At 36.8% G+C, this 23,118-nt stretch overlaps 1 protein-coding gene across 1 annotated transcript; it reads right to left on the minus strand.

Annotated features, from left to right (window-relative positions):
* Nucleotides 1-372: 372 nt before the first annotated feature.
* On the minus strand, nt 373-23,086 carry LOC123768455 (periodic tryptophan protein 2 homolog). Its single transcript, XM_045759008.2, has 20 exons — nt 22,929-23,086; nt 21,219-21,361; nt 20,483-20,690; nt 19,684-19,812; nt 18,365-18,482; nt 16,787-16,931; nt 16,075-16,246; nt 15,526-15,734; nt 15,086-15,202; nt 13,230-13,307; nt 12,074-12,194; nt 10,539-10,714; nt 9,691-9,847; nt 8,347-8,527; nt 7,998-8,145; nt 7,342-7,522; nt 6,766-6,909; nt 5,664-5,738; nt 2,662-2,887; nt 373-1,994 (listed from the first exon to the last, which is right to left on the minus strand). The coding sequence occupies exons 2-20, from the start codon at nt 21,234-21,236 to the stop codon at nt 1,805-1,807; spliced, it is 2,793 nt and encodes a 930-aa protein (XP_045614964.2). The 5' UTR covers nt 21,237-21,361; nt 22,929-23,086; the 3' UTR covers nt 373-1,804.
* Between the last annotated feature and the right edge of the window lie 32 nt (nt 23,087-23,118).

Here is a 23,118-nt window from a genome sequence, read left to right on the forward strand (position 1 = left end):
TGAATTTTGAAAGCTAACCGTATTATGTAATGAATAATAAAATCTTGCAGGTACTAGAAATGGGCTCTTAGACTTTACATGTATACAATTTCTGACTAAGTCACACAAAAAGATCACATCTGGATCTTAAATTTCATAATAGAAATTACACATCTTTACTATAAAATTATTTTTAAAGCAGAGGAAACCCTTAAGTAGTTAGAAACATGAAAGAAGAGTTCAATTGGATGGATCTATCATACATAAAGAAATCTGGCAGACAGTTACATGTGCTTATTATCTCATTACGTAGAAAAACATCCACTCATCCAGTTTTCTTTTTACAAGACTCATAATTGCACATAGCAGCAATATGGATAGAAAACAGTCAAAGAAAAAGAAAGAACTTTTTTTATGCACATTATCAAACACATTAAACCATAAAAAATAAATTGTTACAGTAAAAATGTAAAAAATTCCTGACCCCCTACTACATTTCTGTAGATTCAGGGTCAGCTTAACATCTTTACAAAAAATACAAAAACTTATCCAATGTACAATATACACCTTTACACATTTGGTTTCATAACTAACTGGTCAAACATAAAATGAATACCATCAAGTATCCACAGCTGTCAGTTTTCTATTGTAGAAATTGACATGCAATCACCAGTTATCCATGGTAGAGCCTGGTAGAAATGACATGATGGCTTTGTATACCTTGGAGGAATAGAGGTCCCAGGTCTGGGATGTATGTGTCTCCCGAGCAGTGGGTTCCCATGGCATTCTGGGAGGGTACTTCTCTCTCAGTGAGTCGGCAGTAGTGGTATTTCTAGGTGTGATTGTGTCTTCACTGGTAAGTAATCTAATTGCCCCTACTGTGTTGCCCTCTTCAATTTTTTGGGGTCACTTGGGTTCTAAGTTTAAAACTGTCGTTGAAACTCTCTGGTCTGCCATGGCAGTTTTTGTGTTGAGGAAGGATGGGGATCAAGTTGTCAGCTCTGGGAAAATTATTTATTGCCCCCTAGTGACTGATTAGGCTAGTGACTTGCCTCCTCTTGCAGGTACGCCTAAGTGTACCTGCCAGATAGAAAGCAAGTCTTTGTAACAGTCTTATTTTTATAAAAAAAGCTCAAAGGTGCAGAACTCCCAGCCTTCATCTCTGCTCTTTCTAGCTTCTGCATCAGAAAAGCCTGAAGCCTCTTGCAGCTCATGACTAGATAAGCAGCTCAGTGCTTTATAGCAGATACATGCACTGAAGCACACCAGTCAAAAGCACAAAAACAAACCCAGAGCCACCCTCCTTACAGTCCTCCACCCAACACTTCCCATCTTTTTTCATAATACTTCCTACTCATCTTTAGCCAATTAAAATGGGGAAATGGCACAATTATAATATTGATTTCAAATCAATATAAAGATAAAATCCAGACCTGAAAATTGACTTGCCTTTTTGTATGCGAATGTGGATCTTCAGGAGTTTTAAAGTATGTAGACTGGAATGGGTGGTTTGCTATCAAAATCAAACCAACAAATGATCTAACAAAAATTTAGTAGACAAGTTCAGTATAAGACAACAAGTCACTTGTTTGTCAAGCACCTTTTCTTTGCTTATGAAGTAGAATTAAATCAATGATTCTCAAAATTAAGTTACATATTAAAATATGTTTGACAATAGTCTCCATCCAAAATTGAAACTAAAAAATGCTTATATGAAGTAGGCATAATTCATAATGACATGTAATTTTCAATAGTGTTTATGTTTATTTCATAAATTATATAATGTAAGTCCATAATATTTATTATCAAAATATACTTTCATGACTTATGGCTCAACTTCTTCGCTGAACAAGGCTTCCATCTGATCATCTGCATCCATTTCCTCATCCGATGACATCTGAGCAAGTTTCTTGTTATCTTCATTGACACTTTGTGATGACTCGTCAAGTCCCCTTTTCTTCCTTAAAGATGCCTGAGCCAAGAGGTAACTCAGCATGTGTTCATTGTGGCTGCACCTATTTACAGAAATCAAGAAAATAAGTAATCATCAAAAGAAGGCACAAAGTCTGGAAGACTATTTAGCATCATCTGTGAAACATTTATTTAAAAGGTCCTAAATATTACTCAGTATGGCAATACAAGACAAGCAATGTCACAGGTTTCACCGAGGATCTTAAACGAAAACAAGAAAACTATTTGCAAACTGTAAATATACATACTTGGTACCTTCCAACAAACAAAACTATATATATAGAACAAAACTATGCATAAATGAAATTAGAAACAATAATTTGTTTATCAACACATGTCCTAAAACAAAAACTTAAATTTACCCCCATCTATATTACCAACATTTATATTGGTAACATAATAAAAAAACAAAATTCTAAACTGGCCTACAATTATTTTCCCTTCCTTTCAATTTTGGCTCACATAAGCCTCAAAAGTCAACCTCTCAGTCTGTAAAAACATTCAACGCTTACATTAGTCACACGCAGCCTGCACTTGCTTCTGCCTTTGCGGCACTGATATATACAGTACTTATAGAAGGAAAATATGAATAAGAATGAAAAAAAACTGCAGAAGGCTTATTGGCCCATACAAGGCAGTTCCAATTTATATTCACCCTAACTTATGCATATACAGTACATGTCAAACCTATGCTTGATCAATGATACTTACACTTTGCTTAGATTAGTGTGATGTATAGATAAAGCCTTCTGAAGAGCATTAAGAGTCGTCATAATATGTGGGGCTCTAGTCTTGAGGGTTTGACCATGCTGGGTGACCAGTGCTGTAGCCCAGTGTGAATAAAGACCAATATGGGGTGTGGATTCTAGGGCTTCAGACAAATAGCTGAGTATCCCTTCTACGTAGATTTCTGCCAAGTTACTGACCACCAATTTTACTGAAATACACCAAAATTCATTAATACCACATGCTTATAATATGCATAGCCTGGGTACTGAAAGAACACGTACCTTTTGAAATACAAAAAGACTATGGATATAATAAACACTACATATCCCACTCACGTACTGATAATGTTATTCTGCCACTCATCTTATATACGACAATCTATTATTATGCTATCTTTGTGCCAATACCAAATATTCATGTACTGTACTGTATATATGGTGTATGGAGCTAAACAAAATTATTTGTTATTATTTACAGACCAAATATATAGTCACAAAAGAAAACTTGCATTCTTAACCTAATATATTGCAGAATGTCCTATATAGACTGACTTCTGACTCCACCCTGGGTTAAAATATGCTAATCTCTGTAAAAAATGATCTGATGAACACGTGATGATATACTGAACCTTTACCCAAGATTCATTATGGAATATAACAAGTATATGTAATATAAGTAATATAACTTGAGCTTGTAAAAGCACCTAGTATGATTGAGCACATACTACTATGTGCTCAATATCTCACTATGTACTATAGCAGCTCTCTAGTCCTGACCATGTAGGACAGTCAAAAATATACACAGTACAGAGGAACATCGATACTGGAACTGTTCCCAAGTCGAACATTTCTGCCCTCAAACATGATGTTCATGCTCGGTAGTTGATCGTTTTCTTAGCACTCAAATGTAAACACAAGTAATGGTCAAGTCAGTTTCCCAGAAGCTGTTGTTTGATGTACAACCCCACTAAATTTCTCTGTAAACTTTCTTGTGTTTTCTTGGATATTTTTTATATTCATAGCATATATAAGTCAACATGGCACCTATGAAAGTTAGAGATAAGAGCCAAATAGAAAATTTGTTTGAACTATGATAGCGATGAAAAAGGAACTCAGCAAAATATGAGTGGTATGCTTGTACATGTATGTCCTTGCAACTGAGTTTGGTATGCTTGCATTCTTGTAAGAAATGCATCCAGCGAGTCAAGTGGGAAACAGACAGACATAAGAGAAGGTACCCCATAAACATAATTACCTGAAGTTTGTATGGCAGGAGACTCCCCTGCCATAAAAGAAGAAGAGATGGTATTGTTTGGCAGAAGAGTTCCCTGCCCGAGGTACGATCAAATCTGTTGATTTTGCTTCTTTTAACATAGCATTAAGATATGTAGATCAGGTGATATAAGTATGTCTAGCACAGAATACCCTTCCTTTTCCTGTCCTATGTTTAATGTACAGTATTTCATCTTACAGCTTTTTAGAAAACATAATGGCTAGTTGCTGACATAGCTGAAGAAACATTAAAAATTCATCTTCTTACCTAAAACATTATTGGTCCAAACCTTTGATCTGAACTCTAAAAGAGACCACCAAGTCAGAAGATAAATGCACCCAGTGTACACCAATCAAGTTAGATGCAATAGTTAGACAAGGACAGAGCCATGGAGTAAACAAAAAATAGATGAAAAGAAAACTGTTACTGCAAGCAAAACATGAATGGGGTATAGCTGCCAGACAAGTATGCTAAGCAGAAACCTTAAATGGTCCTCATAATATATATAGTATAGTATATTGAAAATTTCAGAATTAAGAGAAGCCTAACACAAAGATCTAGGCCCAGATGAGAGACTCGAGGCACCACCAAGAGCTCGAGAGGAGCCTAGCTACATTGGAAGCAATGCCAAACAGTTTCAGAAAAGTTATCTCTGGGCCCGACTGTTATAGAAAATATGCAAGCGAAGAAAACCCAGAAACATGGCAGTAATGGTTAGTTATACTTGGTGGTATGCAAAATTTTTGTGCACCATAAAGCAAATACAGACACAATGAACACCCTCCTGTACCGAGACACACTTAACACCCTTGCATTGCTCAAGGGTTACATACATCATTATTTGTGAGTGCACACACAAATAGTATTCAAAAGAAGGTTTTGTCTTTCTGTATAGTTAAAAACCAATGCCCTGAGCACAGGAACATTGTCCCAACAATCTTATGTCACTTTTCAAGGTGGCATATATTTATTGGAGTCCCCAAATAACAACTAGGAACACTGTGTACCAATGGAAGTTTCCAATATTGCAAAGTACCTAAAACAACACATGCACTGGCACCACTGGTCAAGCATCATGATGAAGTTATGTGCATTGCAAGTGTCAAGGAAAACCCAGACAAAAGAAAACTTATTTAATTAGCCGCTGCAAAATTAGCGAGATGGTGAGTGGATGCCAGGAATAAAAGTGAGGTTGCTGATTTCTCCAATCATGTTGTGGCAACGCCTATTATATAGGTCAATGATGCCATGACCTACACTGTAGGGGACAAAGTAATAATTGGTGATGTCGATACTTCTAATTTTCGCTCTCTGAGGGCGTTTGAGGGGCATAATTCAATAATTTAAATTGAAGCGAGATGATCCTCTCAGTGGTGACTTAAGTAAAACTCTCCTCTCCCTAAATAAGTGATCAGAATACTTGCCAAGATAGTAGTCAAGGTAGCTGATTTAAACATATGTGCATAAATTTCTAATTAAGTTACTATATATACAGTATATATACCAAGTTTGCCTACGAGTTATTCTGCCCCAAATGAAAAATTTTCATTGAGGTTGGATGACATTTTGACTTCTGTAAATGACAGCAATACTTCCTGCAATGAAATTTACCAACTTCTAAGCAATATGCTGCATATAAATACAGATAATTGTTTTCCGGCATGCGTGCATTTCTGAGGAAATTACCCAATAAAGTACAGTACAGTACTTACTTGTAGATAAAGGTATTGTCTCTATAACTTCCTGCTTTAAAGACTTAATATTTAAACGCACAGCCATCATCAACGCTGAAAGGGAAAAAGAAAAACATAAAACTTATGGATAGGAAATAATTATAATTATACCCAGAATATATGTATACATATCTTGTAGGCCTGCAAATCACAGTCAAAGAATGTTGTTTCTTCATAATATTTTCAAAAATTAAATGAAGCCCAAATATATTGAACACTGATATGTGATGAAGTTCCACTGTACCACATCACCACCCCACAGTAATAACTGCTGCATCAGGATCCAAATTAACCCCTTATACTGCTTTGAACATCTTAAGAGAAAATGGTTGCACATGTGCAATGTTAATGCAACCTGTCTGAAGTGTTTTGCCATTGCTTTCCTTCTCTCCTTGTGGGTGGGGCTGTCCATTGGCATCTTACACGTACCTAAACCATTTCTCCTAGGGCTTGTGCTAGTGGTTTGTTTATAAATAGTTAAGAGAACTCAGATCTAGGGGCCAAATTCATGATTACGTTTACACTTTACAAAGTGTAAACATAATCAAAATGTGTGGGGTTTGCTTTAATAACTGGTATTTTGTATAGGGTGTGGCACACACTTCTATTATGAATCTGAGATAAAATTACACAAATGATTTTCCCATGGGTTCACTGTCTGATAAGAAGCAATATAAGTATTATACTGTACAATGTTTCCAATAAATACAATGAGATTGTTAGGGGCCCTAAAATTAAGAACTAGGTACAGTTGCAATTGGGCTAAATAGGAAAAAACTGTTTAACGATGGCAAGCTTTAAGTTTCCAGTCAATCAGGGATGCATCCTAAAGCTATTACACAAATGCAAATATTACAAATTGGTTAAGAAGTAAATAGTGTTGCAATGAGCATACCTGAAGACAGGAACTGTAATAGGCAAGCACTCCACTTTATATTTACTCTGGAAATATTTCCATAAAGTACCATTTTCACTAGCCTAAGATGATTTTTATCACTGTGTGCAAGTACTTTCATCAATTCTTTATTTTTAATGAAAATTAAATTTCATCTTGAAGTTTCTTAAATTTGCACCGTTTTACCTGTAATGTAGTCGCCCTCTTTTAATTTCTTCTTAATCGCTGATGGTGTGTTGGAGACATCTAGGTTGAGAGGATCAAATAGCCAATCTCTGTCAAGTGAATACACTAAAAGTCCTTCACTGCTACTTGCTGCCCAACTCTGTCCTTTAAAATGAAAAAAATAAAAAAATTATAGTAAATATATATATTATAGTACTGTAATTATAATTATAAAATAATCATTCATTCATTTTGACAGGGGCAGGAAGCCTGTGTATACATATATTTTAAGAATGTATCATGGTTCCCCAAAGGTCAAACTAATATTCTATTGCATCCTGATTACACCAGAATGCAATCGATGTATGATTAGTTTACTAATAACAGCGCTCAGGATTCGTAGTCCTAAGGTTCCGGTTTCGATCACTGGCGGATGTGGAAACAAATGGACTGTTTCTTTCACCCTGATTCAGTTTCTTTCAGCTTATACACAAGGTTAAAATTTTCAGTTTCTTTCAACTTATACACAAAGTTAAAATTTATACTATTAATTAAAATTACATGTGCTACATTTGTAAACAATCAAATTTCAATTACCTGTGGGTGAAAATGTGAGAGAGGTAATGCGAACCTCTGGTCTGAAGGCTCTCCGAGCCATATCACCATGTCTGGTTCCTGGAAGCTTAATGCTTACTCCTTTCTCATTTTCATCTTCCCTGTCTTCAATCAGTGCAAGATTAATTCCATTTTCTGCCATCTTTCGACGATTTATGATTTCCTGTAAAATACAAAAATATAAGTCGAATAATCTAATAATGCACTAGGTGAATGGTGAGACTTTGCATGTACTCCATATTCTATACAAACACTCATAACCAGTAAACTCAAATTTATAAATTGTTAAGCAAACAAGCATTCACCACACACAAATACATACTTGGTCTAAATGAACCATTGGGTCAGCTCTGGATAAGCACTAACCATTACTAACCTATCTACATAGTGTTAGTTCACGGGTTAAATGAACAGTGCCCACTAACACAAAAGTGCAGATACATCTATATTTATACAGGGATTTGAAGCAAACAAGGAGCCACTGGATCAGTAATTCAGGGATTTGTTTACAATGAAACAGCTGGGTAGAGAAGAATCTTTGAAAGTGATTACAATTTACTTCAACAGTTAAAGCATTCCAAGGGATCCGAATTCAATTCTCACTCCTTTCTCATTGATACATGGGTAAATGAACTTACATCCATAGCATCAAATGACCTATTTTGAGTGATTTCAAACTTCTTTATAAGGAGCTCATCTTCTATACTGTATATGCAGACATTTTTGCTTTGTCCTCCTGCTAGAATACACTTGCCATCTGAACTGTAGCACAAGCTGGTAAATGCTCTAGAAAACAAAACAAAAAACAAAGAACATTAATTATAATTTGGCAACTTTCTCTCAAAAACATGCATCATATGGCAAAACATCTAAATTTATTGAAATTAGTAAACACCAAAAGGAAGATCAGCATGTAAAACTTCATTATTAACCATAACCATATCTTGCAAGGCTTTAAGTATATACAATAACTTTAGCACTTCTTACTTTGACTCAAGGTTCTTCTTTGCAGAAACCTTATCGGCATCGGCTTTTCCTGCTCCTAGATCATTTCTGCCAATGATATTGCCTTCCTGTTCACCACTCAATGGGTTGAACATGGTAATCTGGCCATCCATCGTTGCTACAGCCAATTGTTTTCCATCAGGGCGAACACATACACAAAGACCTATGTCAAGATCAACAATAAGATCAGTTTAAAAAAATGTTTTCAATGCTGTACCTGTAATTTCTGACTCATATATATAAATAAAAATGGAAATGTTCGTTTGTTCAAAATCGCTAATCTCCCAAAGTTCTTCACCGATTGCTTTGAAATTTTCACACAATGTTCCATTCGCATCCGAGCAGGTTTTTATATACATACTATATTGATGTCATGTCTGTGATGAAAAAAACATGCTTTTTTGAAAAACTGTGTTTTTCATGTGAGAGAAATCTTCAAAACCTCTTTACCAATTGCTTTGAAATTTTGACAACGTTGCATTTGAATAGGCGGGTGTTTTTGACAACGTTGCATTTGAATAGGCGGGTGTTTTTATATACCTACTATATGCATGCCTCATCTGTGACAGGAAAAAACATGCTTTTTTTTTTTTAAAAACAGTGCCATCTGTTGGATGTAAGAGCAATTCACGCTGTAATCTCCCAAAGTTCTTCACCGATTGCTTTGAAATTCTGACACAGCGTTCCATTCGAATATGTGTGTTTTTATATACCTGCTATATAGATGCCATACCTGTGACAGGTAAAAAAGATTTTTTTTTTTAAAGTGCCATCTGTTGCACGTAATACCAACACACACACGATATACTAAATATGTTATGAATTCCATTTCAATGTTTCTGATTGCATTGATAAATTGAATTTTCATAGATTTTGATTTATTTTAATTTTGATTTAATTATTTTGTGTGACATTGTATTGGAATTTGAGCTGTGTTGTTTACCATACCGTTCATTTCATACGTATAGATGCCACACCTGAGACAGGCAAAAACACACCTGAGACAAGGTGCTGTGGCTCAGCAATGCACATGCGTTGCCGAGCCACAGCAACGTGTGGCCGGGTACAGCTAGTGTGAAATAAAACTGATCAATTACAATTATGAACTTGTCTTACTTTTCAATGGACGTGCAGAAAGTAGAGCCCTTCTGAAAATTGAAATCTCTGTACTGTATATCTTCATTTCTTTATTACAGACACATACTTAAACATTTTTTAAAAATTAAACAAAAAGGTTTAGTAGAGTATCATACAAGTGAAACAATTTCCTAGGATGAAGTAGAAATATATTTACAAACAAGCAGCATCTGTACCTAAAAGTCTTACCATCTGATGATAATGCAATAGTTTCTTTGGCTGTGGTGCTGTCAATGGCATTCCAAACCTTGACGGTGCCGTCCCACCCTGTTGATGCCATCATAGTGCTGCCAGGCTGAGAGGAAAACTGTACACTTACCACCGGCCCCTCGTGACCACTCAGTACCTGTATATTAAAAAAGAATAAAGTAAAGTGCTGTTATCTCATAGTTAACAGGACTACTACCAAAGCATTATGTTCTGAACAAGAACTGGTAGGGAAATAGGAAATGCAACACTCGCTAAATTTCCTGCATAAATTAACACCATGTTTATACATACATATATATATTATTACCTAATAAATTTTGAAAACAACATAAGTATTAAAGTATGGGTAATTTAGCATCGGGCAGATCAAGTTGGTCAAGCAGTGGAATGAATTTTAGACAGAGGTTGAGAATAACAACCTCCATTCACAGCTTCAAGAGCGAGTATAACAGAGCACTGGAAACTGGTATTGTGTTTATGTCATTGTGTCTACAGCACTCAACACAAATTATACGTGTACACATAACCACATCACACCATGTATCCTCACCTACATCAGATCATATACCCATACCCACACATGTAGTATACCTATACATGCACAACTGTAACATATATACTGTATACTCACAAATATACCATAGGGACACATGCATGAACAATATAACAGATCAAGAGTAACAGACAGGTTAATACTGTATTTAGATTAAAGCAAAATTTTAGAAACAACAAATTAACAAAAGAAACATCAAACTGGGAACTTTGTCCATTTTTAAACTTGCCTTTTACAGACAATCCCCAGTCAAAAGCCGTAAAACATTATTTACCTCTAATAACCTGCCTGTTTGTAAAGACCAGAGATAAACGTCATGACTGTCTTGGCCACCTGCAGCCACCAATTCTCCACTGCAGTCAACAGTAACACAAGAGAACTGTGTTGGTCGAGGTGATGTCAGCGTCTTGAAGTTTCTATACCGAGTTAGGTCAAATGCTCGCACAGTGCCTGAAAATATATCAATGAAGTACAGTATTGTATGATGTCGATTTATGAGTAAACCATTTTAAGACCCCCTCTCAAAACAATATATACCAGCAGCTTTAATTCTACTTAGATTATAAGTACACAGCAGTGGAATTGTGATTTAACGAACCTCGATTCGGCGAATCTCTGGTTGGATTAATTATATTTAATTTCACTGAGCAAAATTAAAATTTTGCTCAGTGAAATGGGACCTTAGAGCATCAGAAATATTAGGATACGAGTGGTAACTATTAATATGGCTCCAATCACAGTCAATCAAATTATGAGTTTTGTAGATGAACTCAACATTACAAAAATTATTTGGGCCCACGTGTGGTGCAAGGTCCGGGGTGGGAGGTTAGTGGATGCAAGGCGGGCAGATGTTTGCTATAATGTGGGAAGAGATGCGACTTGAAGGTTGTGGGGTGCATAATGTATGTGATTGAGAAGTGTGGTGGGTGTGTGGGCAAGTGCTGGGTGTTAAGTTTTGTTTTCAATGAGACTGAGTGGACATTACTATGGGAGGAAGAGAGAATGAATTTTGTTAAAATCAAATTGGAAAATAGCTCCTGGGAAGCTGGACTGCTCATTTTCAGTATGAAACTTAATTTTCTGATCATACATAAAATGTTTCCAGTATTAATAAGTGTATGCAATGAAGCCTTATAAAGATATCACACACAAACTGACAAAACAAATCAAATAGAAAAAGAAATATTACTTGAAAGGATTCCTTATGGTTATCTAACACTTTGCTTAAATCTGTAACATAAAATATGAGTTAGACAAAGTTTTGCTGATATCTTACATCAATAGAAACACAAAACAGTTTACCATGATAAACACACAATACACCAATCAAAAATTTGGAAGGCATTAAGAATTGGGATGAATTATTCTACAGATTCATGTAAAAGCACACATTATAACATCAGAACACACACCCTCACAATTCAACTTAATCCAGCATTATCGCTTCTCCCAGGTATGTGCAAGCCAATTACACAAAATCTGGGTTAAATCTCAAGATACACAAAATCCATAGGAGGATTCACTTACCTAAACTTCTCTATTTACTTTTAACAGACTGCAGGAACAATAACGTTCAAAACAATAGTGCAGTAATCCTGCACCAAGTATATATGTATGGTTTTCAAAGCTACAAAAACCTGATGCAACCTTTGTACTCAGATCAAGTAAATGGATTAAACTTTGATATTATTACTTATACCTGAACTTGAATTAAAGGGTTGCACTGTAATTAAAAATCTAACATTTTAAGGAGATGCTTATTAATTGTCCTAAACATGTTCAATAGGGGAAAGAACATAAAATATTTACCATCGTGCGAGGAAGAGAGAATTGCTCGACCACTCTGAGTAAACGTGAGACCTGTCACCGCTGCGGTGTGTTCAGAGAACGTCACAAAACAAAAGGAAGACTGCGTCGACCACAGTTTAACCTGGTGAAATAAACCTCTATCAGCTTTAAAATCAAACTTGTACTAGAATTAAGCTCATCAAAACTGCATAAACTTGAAAATGATGCTGTACTAATCAAAAATATATTACTCATTTATATTATTGTTTCTTAAGTCTTATAAGACTAACTGGATTACTAACATGCATATTTTAGTAAATTAATTTTCACACGTTACTCTATGATTGCAAATTATTTATTTAATAAATATGCTAATATGAAAATCATAATAAAGGGTGGTGACTAGGAGTTGTTAATAATGTGATGGAAACACTGTAACATCAATAACTGCTAAACATCAAAAGATGGAAAGAGAAAGGTGTTTAGAGAACCGATTCACTCCTTACCGAGGCAATTGCCATTGTTCACCCAGGTCACAGCTACAGCAGCTCTTGTCAATCTGTACCCCACAGTGATGAGGAACTTTGCTAATATTGTAGTCTTGCCATGTGACAGAGAAAGGGAGACAGTGACAGTACAGCACTTTGCTGTACTCTCAATCCTAGCTGAAGTAGGAAGCATAATCAGAGACACACCAATGACTGGTAATCTCGCCATGAAACAAAAACTACAGCCCCAGATGCCCTTCCTCAGCAGAGCTGGTGCCTCAGCGAATGGATTCCAGAGCGAGGATTTGCTGTATCTCCCAACCCTGAAGTTGTGGCCCGACTTCCACCTGGTGGCACACTGATGACACTAGCTTCCTCGGTACATTACAGAAATTCTAAGCAGTGTTTGAAAGATTTCTTTTGCGCTTTGGTATCATATCAAGTGTTTTTAGCGGTAATGGAGTGAGAGAACTCTCACTGTGTCTCTTATTCATTTGTGACAAAACCATCTAAAATGTTCTTTGTCATGGTAGGGTTCAAATTCAGTCAGAGCCTGACATGCTGGCAATCATCTGTGCGAAACCATGGCTCTCGCTAGGGCAGCAACTGAGAGGGGTCATGTTAAGACAGCTAATATTTGTAAGAAACTGGATATGACATTTGACAATACAAAAAGAATAAATATTAACCTTGCCATCCTCGCCACCAGTTGCAAGATTCTGACCATCTGGAGAGTAGATCACAACTCTCATGTTGTTGAAGTGGCCCTTACAAAGCAAAGAAAAAGTCATGTTTATCACACACCTTTATGATTAATGGGTTAAAAAAAAGACAGTTATCATTTATATCAAAACAGCCTAATCTTATTCTGCTGCATCCTCAAGTAAGATCCAACTGTGTCTGATGAACAAGATCATACTGTTAGGCAGGATGGCATATCTGCCCCCAGCACCCCCAGAGAACAGTCAAACAAGCTCAAAATGACTAACTGTGATTTATTCACAAACTCAAATCCCTTCCAAACTCTCCCTTGATGTCACAAGTGACCACCGAGGGAGAAGTCCATCAACTACTTGTTGGCCTGCTTGGATGCCTGCTTTAACTGCCACTAGGTGGCACACACACACCCCATGCCCCCCTCCCCCCCCCCACACACATGCTAGGTAATTACATACGCATGCAGTAGCAGACTTCTTTACCACGAGCAAGGCTCATGATTTACTTCCCGGAGTTTGCTTGACCATTCTTTGTTTGCATTCCACTCTTCACTTGTTTCTTGATGACGAGATACAAAGGTGCTTTTGGAAGCCTGGTCGTCCTTTTAGGCATTAACCAATGTCAGGCTAGTGTGGCTGGTTCCTCTCATGGGGTGGATACCCGAAGCGCTTTGAGTATTCGTGAATGTACATCAACTACTCTTTCCAGGTTGGTGTGAGCTTTGCTTCACCGACTTAGACACTTCACTGACCCTGCAGACACATTTGAAAAGACCCCTGCCTGAATGTTGCCCTCCCTGACTATGCATGATCCTGTTTATATATAGCACAATGGAGCTCACCAAAGGAAGCAAATAATGTAATTGCTCAGTAAAGTTTAATTGTGCTTGCTTTATGTATAAGCTACAAATGTATAACAACAAGTTTATGAAGACTATTCAGTTGTCTATATCTTAAAGAAAGTCTTGATCTGATCAAGCCATTTACCAAGTAAAATATGCAGTTGCATCCTATCACACATTACGATAATGAAAATAAAATGCATAACTACCACCAGGTTGGTAAAGTCTACTAGAATTATATTTACATTTCCATCATTAATGTATCATACTAGAAAGAAAAGTGGAGCACAAATAAAATAATTTTAGGCTACCCAGATTTAAGGTAAAGTGAATCTCAACTGCCCAGAGGCAGATATTATAAAACTACAGAGCAGTACCTGCTCCTGTAGTTACTACAGAGCAGTAACTAACTACTACAGAGCAGTACCTGCTCCTGTAGTTACTACAGAGCAGTACCTGCTCCTGTAGTTACTACAGAGCAGTAACTAACTACTACAGAGCAGTACCTGCTCCTGTAGTTACTACAGAGCAGTAACTAACTACTACAGAGCAGTACCTGCTCCTGTAGTTACTACAGAGCAGTAACTAACTACTACAGAGCAGTAACAGTAACTATCTCATCATCAGGCCTAGAAAGGCAACATTAAGCAAAAAATTGACCTGAACTCAGGAATGTCAAATAAATCATATTTCGAACAGATGCCATAATATAACCAGATGCCTTTGATATCATAGTACAGTACATGGATGGTACTTCCAGCCTGACAGATGGAAGGAAATACAGTATACAGTATTTTTAAAGATACAAAGGAAACCCAGAATTTTGAGGGTCACAGTCAAAATTTTAAAATACCTTTGAAAGGGTAAACACAGATTGGCTGACTTATCTAAATGCATGGTATAGTACTTATATATATTGCCATGTTATTCTCTGATCCATTTTCTGTAATATATATATATGGATAACTATTAAATAGGATATTTTACCTGTTGCTTAAGAACATAGGATTCACTCTGCCATTCCCAGACTACAAGCTGTCCAAGAGAAGACACTCCAAGTGCTATCCAATCACCACTCAAGTTCACTGACACACTAGTGATTGTCTGCAAGCAAAGTATACATTATAACATAAAACTTTAAAATATCAATCTTAGAACTACTCATAGAGGCAACATTCATTAAGAGTTATACAACATGATGAGCAAATTAGCTGGGCTTTATCACCTCAGTCTCTCAATATTTGCTTACATTCTTTTCTTTCTTTAATCATAAGCCTTAAACTGAAGTGTAGACATTAAAGCAGTAAGCAAATCACAGAGTGCAAGGATGAATGCCCCTTACAGTATGCATCAAGACTATTTTCTCCATTCCCAACTAAATTAAGTTACAAAGTCACTACTTTGCAGACTAATCTTTAGACACGTACCTGTTTTGAGATATTGAGCGAGTGCACAACAGCACCTTTATCATTCATGTCTAACAGAAGAAAATCTCCAGTAGCAAATGCAACGACCAACATCCGAGTTGATTTATGATACTGTGCAGCAGTCACGGCTGCTCGTCGACCCCCTAAATGCTGGTCCATGAAGAGTCTCAGGCCTCGTTTATAAAATAACGTCTGATCTGACCGAGTGTCTAGAAATAAATACAAATCCATCCATCAGTTTATACAAAAGCTCCTTTTCGATTTCATTGTTAGGATCAAGGCCAGGCAGGGCATTTGACATTCAACACCAACACAGCAGTGATAATTTAAAATATTCCTGCTGGGTCATACAGATACTAGGAAGTCCAGCACAGCCTGATAATGTATTCCATACCTATGTACACAGTCATATTTTATATTGTTATACACATGCATTTATACACATTTGTTATACACTAACAAATGAGATGAGCAGTATTATTTTATACAAACTGGTAACAAAAACATTAATATAACAAACTTAAATCCTGTATTTTCTTATATACTTGCCATCAATTTTATTTTGTTTCCTGTTCAACTCTTCTATTTCTTCCTGTGTTACAGGGAAATCATCCACTTCCTGTTCTGTTTTCACATTGGTCTTGTAAAGATCTTTAACAGGAACAAGACCATCAGGCTTAACACTACATTCCCAAATGTTAACATGACCATCTCCGCTAACCTGGAAAGAAACAGAAAATATGAAGCACTGAATGATCTAAAATGCCCCTTTTTGGTAGGCTCCCCTGAGTAGCTTCCTGTAGCGTACTATGTATTGATGAGCCATCCACTAGGCCAGATGGGATTGGCGAGTCGTGCATTAGGCCAGATGCTGGGATTGGCAAGTCTTGCACTAGGCCAGGTGCTGTGACTCGTGAGTTATGCCCTAGGCCAGGTGTGGGTTTGGCAAGACATGCATTAGGCCAAGTGGAAGGCTTGGCATTTTATTTATTATGATAGAGAAGGATTCTGAGTGAATTATCAGATGAAAAGCCTTAGCCTTAATCATAACAAGCGGGTACAGGAAGGGAGAATATCTCCCTTGGAACATGTGGGAAGACTTATTTTGCTAAACAAAGTCAAAGTGACTTCAGGACAAATGACACATTTTACAAATATTGTACATTTAAAACCTAGCATTACAATAAGACTGATAAATGTATTATTGCAAATAAAAGATAACACGAGTACAAATAACTAACAAGAAACAACTACCACTCACTGTACACAAATCTAGAGATTTGTCCTCAAAGAACACACCAACAACTGTATCTTTGTTCCCACCAATAGGGTATTCCCATAGATTCTTGAATTTTGAAAAGCCACAAATCCGTGTTGTCATGTCTCGTGATCCAATCGCAAGTACCCTGGAAGAAAATGTATATTTATGCAATCAATCAATTATCTGTAACTATATGCAAAATTCCTTCATCACTTATGTATCCTTGACTGGCATATAGCAAGATGACATGCCTGTTTATACACTCTGTCAACATGACCTGACTGGATGGCAATTTATATGCTTGGCTACTGTGACTTAACTGGTGACAGTGTGCTAGTATTGTTTACAAGTTTGTCTAATTTTTCAACTTACATTACAAACTCATTATGAAACATTTAACTTATGACACAAGGGTATCAAATATTTCTTAAAATTATAATAATAGAAGTGTTACATAGAAAAATATATAAATAAGAGAATGTTTATTTGAGATTGGAGACCAGATGCTTGGGGCTAGCCTCATTAAACTTTTGCAAGATTAATGATGATTTTATCAGGAGTGTTATGGGGAGGGGGGTCAGGGTTGCCCCTACGCCCCCTCGTGAAGGAGGATGGGGGGGGGGGGGGAACAGGCAAAGCCCCCCTCCTTCATGAAGTCTGTGGAAGTGAAATGTTCAGCCGGAGTCCATAAACTTTAGCATTTGAAAAACATATATTTATATTCTAAGGGCAACCCTTTAGTTACAGTGATTGACATGATGTATAGAGAAAATAGTTAAGTGATAGTGGAACACTGGGAGGAAGATTGGTTGGTGTGTGGAAAGGTAAGCGGGAGGGCAGAAAGGAAGGTCCGGGGAGTGTTTGGAGAGGGAGGTGGGAATGTGGACAGAGGTTGTGGCGAGATGTAGAAAGGAGATGGGGAGGAGGGGGAAGGTGAGGCAGGGTGTTTGGAAGGGAGATGAGGGGGTAGTGAATGATGTGTGGAGATGGGGAGGGTGTGTGTGTGTGTGTGACCTAGGTACCAGGTTGACCCAGGCAATGCCTGGTACCCCTATCTAGTAATGATTATATTTAAGCATCAGAGTCATGAGATCTTGCTACAGAAACAATGAAACAAAATATTCTCTTTCTTAAAACCACATTCAAATCCTGAAAATTCATAGGCAACATTAAAATAACATTATCAAAGGAGTGAAGCCAACATAACACAAGTCAAAATTACTAAAGAGACACTGACAAATAAAATAGACCGGCTATTTTTTAAGAACCAATGAATTACAAAACAATTATTGATTTTCTACTCTATTTTGTATCTACTTTAAAAAAATTGTAAGCAGTTACTTGTTTGGCAGTGTTCAGGGTTGCTGGTGAGCCTTTCTCACAGGTCTGATGTGATCTTTGATCTCCAGGTTTCCCTTTACCTCTCAAGTGAACTACAGTTTGTCACTGGTCCTAGTGCTCATGAGTCTGGTAGTCCTAATGTTTTCCAAGGCTTGGCTACCAGCTTGTAACATCAGGGAGTTACTGAGGGAAAAGGGAGTGGGGGCCATCTCGGAAAATGTCTAAGTTGAAACTAACCTTGAATCAAAGGACCAGTCCAAGCATGTTGTGTCATCATATGCCCCATGGAAGACTCTCTCCATCACAAATGGATCAAACAATTGTTTACTGGAGCCGGGAGCACAATACACAAACACTGAGGGAAGACAATAAACATTCTTAATGATTTGGTCACATTGAGCGGATGGTGGATCAGAAGAATGAATCAAGTGAAGTTAATGTATGTACTGTGCATGCCTAATTGTGTTTGTGAGAGGTGAACTCATGCTTACATGTTTACCCAGGTTGGTTCCAAGTTCGTCTACTCTTCTAACCTGCTGTCTTGTGATAACTTAATCTCAAAGCCTAGTGATCAACAATTCCTAATAATAGTGTTCGAACTAACCTCTTCAACTTTGTCTCCAATAGCTCACTACCCCTCACAATGGAAGTGTCGTGTAGCTCTGTAGTAAAGGCAGTCAGCTCACAACTGAATGGTCCTGATTCAACTGAATGGAATAATTCAATTCCCTTCAGGATGAGACATTTGGGTGTTTCTTTGTACCCGATACCTCCGCTTATCTAGCAGTAAATAGGTAGCCAGGACCTAAGTGTACTGTGGACTGCATCCTAGGAAATGTCCACCATTGGTATAGAAGGCTTATTATACACTTAACAGTTTTCCTGTCCTCAACAATGAAAAAACGTCTCTGGCTCAAGAAGTTCCTTAACTGTGTTAGTACTTTACCAGAGCATTCTTTTTTCCTATTTCCATTGACTGGTATTCATTAGGGTTTCACTCCAGTAGCAACTTATTTAACCACTTCTACAGCTTTTCCATGGCCAGCAGCTTCTATTTTAAACGTTCACTTCTAAAATAATAAATAATAAACAATAAATAATAAATAATAAAGGATAACGTGCCAAGCTATGACGACTATATAGCACTTAGAAGGGGTCAGGATAAGGATTTGGGATGGGACGGGGCAAGGAATGGTACTGAACCGCTTGCACAGTCGGGGATTGAACGCCGATCTGCATGATGCGAGACCAGCACTTTACTGTCTTGCCCAAGAGGTTGGTTTACTTCTAAAATGTCTACTTACATCCCTACAGCTTATTTAGGTGTCCAATTTCTAACCCTGTTCTTGGTCTGTTATTGTTAAGCTTAAACACAAATGCATACATGTGATGACAAATTTATAGAAAAACTTTAGGAACGAGGAAGAGTAAGGTTTAAAAATTAAAATAGTGAAAAACTCCTTTACATATTGAGTACACATGAAACATGGGTATTAATTTAAAAATTTATTTACACAGAATACATTCTTAAATAAAACAACCGAGTGTTACTGTACCTGCATTTTCTTTAGTCAAAGCAAAATGCTTCCCATCTGGACTAAACTTAATACTCTTAATAGGTCGATTAAATCGTTTGCGATACAGCACGCTGCGGAAGTTCAGATTAATGATGTGAACCTCTCCTTCTGAAAATAGGTAATGAGGAGCAAATATAGTACTTATAAATGAGCTATTATTATTATTTATTATTATTGCCACATTAAATTATGTCGCTGATTTAGGCTAAACAAATTTCTTGAGGGAAATTCCACTGCGTACCACTTGTATACCTCACAATACAAATAGGAATTTGAAATAATCTAAACAATACTCTGTACATACTTACACTATACAGAAGACATACAGACTTTCAAAACATAAATAGAACCACAAAGGAATACATCAGAATATATATATAAAAAAAACATGCCACAACTTAGTGGGGACATTGGTAGTCATGTGAAAGAATGAGAAAAGCAAAAAATCACATGCTGTACAGTAAATACATTAACATACAAGAAATACAATTGACATCAAAAGGACAACTTGTAGAAAGTTTAATTTTCAGTTAGGTTTCAATACATTTTAAAATTCAGTGATCAATACAAAACTTTTAGAAATATTTAAAATGTTTTAATTATATAAATTTAAATGCAATTTAGATTCCCATATTATAATATCCCACACTGTTGAATAATAGGGGCAGAAAGAACCAGTTTAATGGTTCAGAACAGACCATTACATTATTACAGTACTGTACAGCCTTTATTTTCAGATGTATGTGTTGGGTGTCTAATTACAAATTAATATACTTACCCTCTTCTGCAGCAATAAGTATTAGCCCATTGGGAGAAAGAGCCAATGTGGTATAATTAAACCGGGCTTCAATAGGCAAAGTATGACAGCGGTTGTTGCGGAGGTCATACACGGATATTTTGTTGCCAACAGGGCAAATGACTGAATTGCCATCATGGGTGAAGATAATGTCACCATTTCTGTAAACTGTTCCGAGAAGATTGGAAAACTGAAAAAAGAGAAATTGAATTAAAATTATATAAATATGTAGTACAGTAATTTAATTTGAATATCTTTCATATATATTTGGTTGTTTCATATTTGATACAAGGAATCACATGATTCATTGTAGGATCCTGTCAAGACCAGCATTCCTCAACCGGTTTTCCGCAGAACCCCAAGGTAACTAGCGGTTCCGCAAGAAATAATGATAAAGAGGCTAATTCTAATAACATTTATTTTATTTAACCAGCATCAAAGACAGAAATCATCTCTTTCTTCAATTGACAATGAAATCCATGTGTTTATCTAAAGTACGACCTAGTTATTTATTGATGCGCAGTTTGTATCCTATACACAGTACTGTAATACCAATACCTTTAAATGTTATATTTATTTTGTTAAAAAGGGAAAATAACTTTTAACAAAAAATATTTGTTAATTGTTCTCTTGAAATACAGTTCGTAATTAAATTGGTTCAAGGAGTAAAAATGGATACAGTATACTGTAAAATGTATATAAATGATAGTGTACATACCTTGTAAGAAAACTTCATGTTTCTATACGCAAGTTTAACACCAAATAGCAACCTAGATATAAATTCACAAATTACACTGTGTTCTTATCCTGTAGTATGCATAGGATGATCACCACCTCATTACTTCACAAGCTTCAGAAATTCTGGAAATGGAAAAAAAAATCAATAGCATGAATATTATCAGAATTTTAAGACAAGCCATTGATAAATCTGAACTTACAAACATGTTTATGCTATACTGAATTTCTGTTTATTTATCTCAGTGTGATGAGTTTTACACCCAAAGTCTAAGGCAGACTATGAATTGGTTACAAGTACAGTATGAAGACAATCAGCAAATATTTTATCCACAATTATTGTACAGTACTAGGTTTTGAATATTTTTAAATTGTCAAATACCTGACCCATTAAAACCTCACTAATGATCTCATAACTTAGGGTCTCTATTTTAAAGACACACATCTTAATACAGCAATGGTTGAAGTATAGTAATTTCCTGTACCACTGTTGGGTTCAGGAAAAGGAAGGGAACTATCAGGACAAAGTGCCAAGCCATTACAACTACATAGCACTGGGAGGGGAGAAGGATTTGAGATGGGACGGGGTGAAGGAATGGTGCCCAACCACTTGAACGGATGGGGATTGAACGCCGACCTGCATGAAGCGAGACCGTCATTTTACCGTCCAGCCCAAGCCTATTGTTCCAGACTTATGGGACACAATATAGCACAATTCTATATAAATGTAACTTTTTATGTATAATTTTTATTACGGTCCAGGATGGATTGAAATATTAACCTAACTTTTAATTGTATACATTTGGTCTATGTTTTCAGCAGCATTTATTGTGATTCTGAAACACTATTTATTCTGGAATTAAAAAAGCCAGTAGGTGATGTTTAGGACCGAGCTATGAGAAAGACATGGGTAGTAAGTATCTAAAACGTTGTGCAGGATTTGATCGTACTTGCAAATTGTACACAGGTACTTCAACAAACAATTTTTCCAATTGCTAAAACTTTATGTATCACTAAAGGCTATCTCATTGAAACTTAAAATACTGAACAATTTCAAGGATGTTGATCCAAACCATTTCTTGTAAAGATAAAACATATCACATACAAGTAGTAACGGCTTCAAGCTCGACAAGGTGAGGCAAAGTAACTATCAAAAGAAGGCGCCAAGCTGGGGAGACTATGTAGCACCAAAAGGTGAGGCAAAGTAAGTAGCAGAAGAAAGTGCCAAGCCATTATGACTATGTAGCTCAAGCTCAAGAATACAAGCCAGAAAACAAAGAGATGTTTTTTCTCCTATAGGATTGTAAGCCCATGGAAATGCCTCCTTGCTAAAGTTGTAAATGTCAAGATAATTTGCCTCATGGGCCTGTTTCCAAACAGTTAAGTGCCCCATGGGTCTATATCCAAACAGTAAAGTGCCCTATGGGTCTGTATCCAAACAGTAAAGTGCCCCATAGGCCTGTATCTAAACAGTAAAGTGCCCCATGGGCCTGTATCTAAACAGCAAAGTGCCCCATAGGCCTGTATCTAAACAGTAAAGTGCCCTATGGGTCTGTATCCAAACAGCAAAGTGCCCCATGGGTCTGTATCCTGTCCCATGAGAGCGATGGTCATCTTCTAGTCCGTTTAACAAAATCCTGGCAGGAAGACTCACCAGCAAGACTACACCTAACATGTCACAAACTACACGCACCTCAAACTCGTCCCATGAACACCTATGAGGTCAGATCATAGTTGTCTTGGGCTCAACACGTGTGGGTCACCTCAGCTCCTGTTGTTGTTGTTATCTGGATGTAGTGTGTCCAAAATAGTCCCCCGAAACTTAAGGCTATGATGTCACCATACGTCACTCACTCACACACACACACACCTTGTGAACGGTG

The sequence above is a fragment of the Procambarus clarkii genome, chromosome 35 (assembly GCF_040958095.1).
Source record: "Procambarus clarkii isolate CNS0578487 chromosome 35, FALCON_Pclarkii_2.0, whole genome shotgun sequence".
NCBI classification, from domain to species: Eukaryota; Metazoa; Arthropoda; class Malacostraca; order Decapoda; family Cambaridae; genus Procambarus; species Procambarus clarkii.

What these genes read in the sequence shown, in the direction of transcription:
- LOC123768455 (XM_045759008.2), bottom strand. An exon ending in CCTATGTTCTTAAGCAACAG is followed by an intron (nt 13,308 to 15,085) that starts GTAAAATATCCT and finishes TTGCTTTGTAAG; the next exon opens with GGCCACTTCAACAACATGAG. An exon ending in CTGGTGGCGAGGATGGCAAG is followed by an intron (nt 12,195 to 13,229) that starts GTTAATATTTAT and finishes TTATTTCACCAG; the next exon opens with GTTAAACTGTGGTCGACGCA.